At 40.8% G+C, this 5,263-nt stretch overlaps 1 protein-coding gene across 1 annotated transcript in view; it reads right to left on the bottom strand.

Annotated features, from left to right (window-relative positions):
• The window catches only part of MED14 (mediator complex subunit 14), a 55,740-nt gene that overhangs the window by 15,746 nt on the left and 34,731 nt on the right, over window positions 1-5,263 (bottom strand). The window contains exons 16-20 of the mRNA XM_009283114.1: window positions 4,541-4,619; window positions 2,805-2,964; window positions 2,232-2,426; window positions 1,503-1,637; window positions 1,001-1,077 (exon numbers count right to left, since the gene is read on the bottom strand). Coding sequence (XP_009281389.1) covers window positions 1,001-1,077; window positions 1,503-1,637; window positions 2,232-2,426; window positions 2,805-2,964; window positions 4,541-4,619 — 646 coding nt within the window. The remainder of the gene's footprint in view (window positions 1-1,000; window positions 1,078-1,502; window positions 1,638-2,231; window positions 2,427-2,804; window positions 2,965-4,540; window positions 4,620-5,263) is intronic.

Here is a 5,263-nt window from a genome sequence, read left to right as displayed (position 1 = left end):
CAGGTTGCCCAGAGAGGTGGTGGATGCCCCATCCCTGGAAACATTCAAGGTCAGGTTGGACGGGGCTCTGAGCAACCTGATCTAGTTGATGTCCCTGCCCACGGCAGGGGGGTTGGACTAGATGACCTTCAGAGGTCCCTTCCAACCCAAACTATTCTACGATTCTATGAAATACAAAGTCCTGCACTGGGACCTAAATAACCTCAAGCAACAGCAGAGGGTAGGGACTGACTGGCTGGGCAACAGCTCTGCAGAAAAAGAACTTGGGGGTCTGGGAGACAGACTGAACAGGAGTCAGCAGCGTGCCCTTGCAGCAATGACAGACCGCTGCATCCTGGGCTGTATTAGCCAGGCAATCAAGTGACTACTCCCCGCTAGTCAGCATTTGAGACTGCTGTGCCCAGGGAGGGCACAAAAACCCGTGGAGATTGGAAAATGCAGCTCATCAGCCCTGCTTTGAACAGGAGGCTGGACCAGATGACCTCCACAGGTCCCTTCCACTCTTAAATTACTGTACGATTCTCAGATGTTTCCTCTACAAGTTTTTTACCATGCAATTGTCTTTTCTGGGATTCCTTGCATTTTCCTCTGCAGTATCACATACTGGTAATTGTCAAATAACATTTGGAGTATGTAGGCCGCTGATCTGATCTAAAACTGCAATTACATGTTCATGAATCATCACATATCTTCCTTAGCACTGCCTGGATTTTAGGATTGAGGACTGTCAGACTGTTTTCAGAGCTCCCCAGTTTAGGCTAATGAAGGAAACAAATTATAGCTGGCTCTGTGTCTACTCGTATTTTCCTCTTTCTCCAGCACTGCTTCACATGAGAGTGCAAGGCACACAATAATTTAAAAAAACACCAAACAACCAAAAAACCCAAACCCAAAAATCTCCCCTGCCCTGATATTTTTAGTGTTACTCTCCAAACAATCCTTTTTTTCTGTCAAGTGTATGTACAGTAATAAATTGAAAAACAGGAGTATATCCTCTTACTTTAATAAACGTATTGCATGGCTGAAGCCATCTCCTTCTACTTGTACTCCTTGGTGAGGAATGTCCATATTAGATAACTAGGAACGAACAAGAAAAATGTTATCCCAAGCAAAAAGTCAAGCAAAATAACTGTAACTTTTTCAAGGATTTTTTCTTCCCTAAGGGTGACAGATGTTTCACATCCTCAAGCACTGGAAAGCCAAAAAACAGTCTGTGCAAATCTGGCATAAAGTTGTCTCCCACCCCCTCCCACAAGCGTGTCTTTCATCCTCTCATTTTCCCTTTTCCCTCAACTTTTCAAGCTTTTTGCAGTGCTTGGTATTAGAGAATTAGCTACAACAAGACTAGAGCAACCCAGTGTAGAACATCAGTCACCCGGGCTCAGCTGGCAGGGGAACTCCAAGGTGAACACATGACCACAAGTTTGCCGAAGTCACATCTAGACAAGAGAATCAGGAGTAGTAGAGGGGAAGAAGGAAACAAAATATTTCTTAATACATACCTCCATACGAAGCCCTATAAATGGCATATTTGTATCACACATGGCTACAATATGAGCTAGCACTTTATTGAAGGCACACATTTCTCCCGACCGTTTTGGTTTCTTAGGTTCTATGGAACATGGATCACCAGATAACTAGAATTAAAATAAAGACAAATGTACTTGCACATTCGGAGTAAACATTTTGAGAAGATGTCAGAGAATAATCTCATTCATCCAAGTTTTAAATGAATCACACCCTGAGCACAAACTCCTGAAAGGATGCGGTCCACTTCAGGACTGAAGCAATTCAGTTGAAGTAATTTTATAATCACCTCCTTCCTTAAAACAGTATTTACGTATCACTAAGCCATGTCAGCCTGACCCCAAGAAGTAACTCTTATCAGCCCCTGCAAGTCTTTCAAAGACTACATCTACATGGCGCAAAACATATCACGCAGATACCAGTGCTCTGCATATACAAGCTACTCTTAGCTACCTCAGCACACTGCTCTGCCTTGGCTCTTTAGAACAGCGGAGAAGGCCTGACATGAATTAAAAGACAACCGTTATGAAATAGTTTCCCAACATCTCCCTAGGGAAGCAGTCCAGAGAACCAAGACGCAATACAAGTAAGATGTCAGGCATACAAACTTTTGAAACAACACTACTAAAGCTGGTATTGATGCTCAGAACACGTGTTTAGCTCTCACGCTCTATAACTAGCCTGATGACTTTTGAAGCACATACCTTGCGCTTGACTCCACTTTTCATTTGTTTCCCACTTTTTGTGTCTAGTACCAACTCTTCAATGTTTGGTTTGAACTGCTGTAGTAAAAGTGCAGTAGCAGGGCTGTCATCTCCTTCAGCATAGCTCACAGAGAGAAAGTGGTACTTATACTCTAGTTCTGTGGGGTTGCCAGGAACATCAAACATCTCTACAACCTATATTTAAACAAAACAACAAATTGAGAAGACCCTCAAGCTAAGAATATGTCTACATCAGTTCCTATCCGCCCCCCCCCAAAGACAAGACATTAGTCTTTTTCAAGATATTAATACTGTGGCTAAGAAAGGGATCCAAAAGAGAAGGAAGACTAAACTTTCAGGAAACAAAGAGAATGGGAAGGCTGCTGAGTAATAAGCCTTTAGGTCCCCTCCTCTCTATGCTTAACAAACCCACTGAAAGAGAGAAGGGAGGGAGAGGGGAGAATTGAGGATTACATCAATCGCTTGGGTTCCTAATGTTAGAGTTAACAGTACAAACTGTCTGGTATATCCACGCCTGGGAGCAAAAGATAGAAGCATGTTTCAGTTACTTACAATGTAGTACTGTGGAAGGCGAGTGAGTTTGATAAACAATTTGTGTTTGGAAAGGTTTCCCACTGGATGGCTAGCATAATTAGCTAGTTGAAGAGTTTCACTGCTCACTGTAGGCAGATGTTTTATAGACTGTTTGCAACGTTGCTGTCCAAGCCAGAACCTTGCATTGAAATAATGGTATTAGTACCCTCAGACTGTTTTAAATTATTCTAGTATACTGCTGTTTAGAGCATTAGTGTCAAATTCAGTCAGTCATATTCTAAGTCAACATCTACCATTGCTGCACAAGTTATACACAGAAAATCACACAGAAAATTTCATGACTTTATATTTTCTTATTACTATCTTTACATATTGTCTTCAGCTTGAGTAACAGACAGCTGTTAATTTAAGAAGAAAAGCCCTGAAATTATTTGCTGAAGGAATACATAAATAAATTTTTATACACCACAGTATAAAATTACAATATAAAAAAGAAGGGACAAATTAAAAAATATGCAGATTACAGTTATTTTACAATTTGGAATCTTCCATTATTTTTTGGTATAGAAAAAAAATCCCACATGCTGGTAAGCAATACAGTAAAAAGAGTCACCAAAGTTGGATTAACGTCACTCTGGATTATGTTATAAACAAACTCATTCACCTGAGTAAATTTGGACATGCAAGACACCAAATTTATTCTAATGTTTGGAATCAAACTTGTTCTACTCCAATGGATTTTGGCTATAGTGACAAGGCCAGAAAGCCTAGCTAGGCTTGAAAGGGGCTCAGAAATGCGTGGCTTGGTTTTTCAGGCAAACTTCCACTGAAAACAGCAGTGGAAAATGTGGGTGTTCAGCATCTCTCCATCACGACACACCACGTTTATTCTTATAGATACATGTTAGATACAGCTGTCCTAAAAGGCATTTAGTGGGACTGCCTAGCTTCCTCAAAAACTGCAGCACTACCCAAGCCATTATCTCGAGTACATTATTTATAACAAAGGGAGGTTGATTAGTTTCTCCAGGGTGCCAGTGCTTCATGCGTCATCATGCTTCTTTTAGAAGCAACATTCCTCAAATAGAGGTTTCACCCTGCAATTAGCTCAGAGTACTGGGAATTTCCAAAACGACAGAGCAGTCGGAACTTGGTTTTCATGTAGATGCAAACTGTATTTGTATTATTTGCTACAACCTCTTATGGGAGCCAAATGTATCTTGTGCCTAAATCTCAGGGCTTTATGGAAGGAAGATTAGAGGTTTAAACCAGCAAGGGCTGAAGTGTTAGAAGATAAACAGATATTATTTAAATAATTCCTAGGCCACTTCCTGGTTTTCTCTCTATTGTGAGAGGGGAGATCGTTCTTGATGAGAAACAAGCAGAGTTCAGCTATAGAAACAGAGTGGAATAAAGGACAGAAAATGAACATGAACACAAAATGAGATCCTCAGGAAGCAAGTGGTCTGCTACCGACTTAAAGTGAAAAGACTTCATGCAGAGTGTGCGCATAGCAATGCATGAGGCTACGTGTAAGGGGGCAGACTAAAGGAGGACTATGGAATCGACTCCAAGCAAAAGCAGAATTTCCTCCACCCATTTAGAGGAGACGGCAAATACTCCGAGTTGCTTAGAACAGGGAGGAAGTATATTCCCTACTGCGGTAAAGCACAAAGCCATGCGAGTGTGATCATCCAAAATACAAATATGGTGATTTATTCTATGCAAACAAGTGAATCATTCAAGTCTCTTACTTGAGCTGCTGGAGCCAAGGAATGATACGCTTCATATCATCATTAACAGACTTCTCTATGTCATCGAGTGTCAGCTGATCTACAAGAACATTAGGTGAGTGAGTGGTCTTAACATCTGCTCTTCAAACAAAATTTTGACCGTTTAATGAAAGTGTCTCATCTAATTTAACAAACAACTAATCACAAAATCATAGGTTGGAAGGGACCTCAAAAGATCATCTGGTCCAACTTTTCATGGGAAATAGAGCCTAGATGAGATTATCTAACACCCTGTACAATTGCATCTTGAAAACCTCCAGTGATGGGGACTCCACCACATCCCTGGGGGCGTTGTTCCAGTGATTGATTGTTTTCACTGTACAGAATTTCTTTTTATATTGAGACAAAACCTCTCCTGGTGCAACTTGTAATTGTTGCCCCTTGTCTTCTCCATGTGGCTCATTGTGAAGAGAGAGATTAAGATACACAACAAATGATCCATAATGCCTGTAAAACCACAGCAGTATGTTATTAGGCAAATAAACTGAAAGAACTTGATTCTTAAGTAATCTGAAACCTGAAGTTAAGACTTGAACAGTAACTCAAAATGTATAAGGTCACATAATACTGTCCTGGTTTCGGCTGGGATAGAGTTAATTTCCTTCCTAGTAGCTGGTACAGTGCTGTGTTTTGGATTTGGGATGAGAACAATGTTGATAACACACCGATGTTTTAGTTGTTGCT

The sequence above is a fragment of the Aptenodytes forsteri genome, unplaced genomic scaffold (assembly GCF_000699145.1).
Source record: "Aptenodytes forsteri isolate BGI_AS27 unplaced genomic scaffold, ASM69914v1 Scaffold2, whole genome shotgun sequence".
NCBI lineage: Eukaryota > Metazoa > Chordata > Aves > Sphenisciformes > Spheniscidae > Aptenodytes > Aptenodytes forsteri.
The sequence above is the reverse complement of the archived record's forward strand: the minus strand, read 5'-3'. Positions and strand labels throughout refer to the sequence as shown.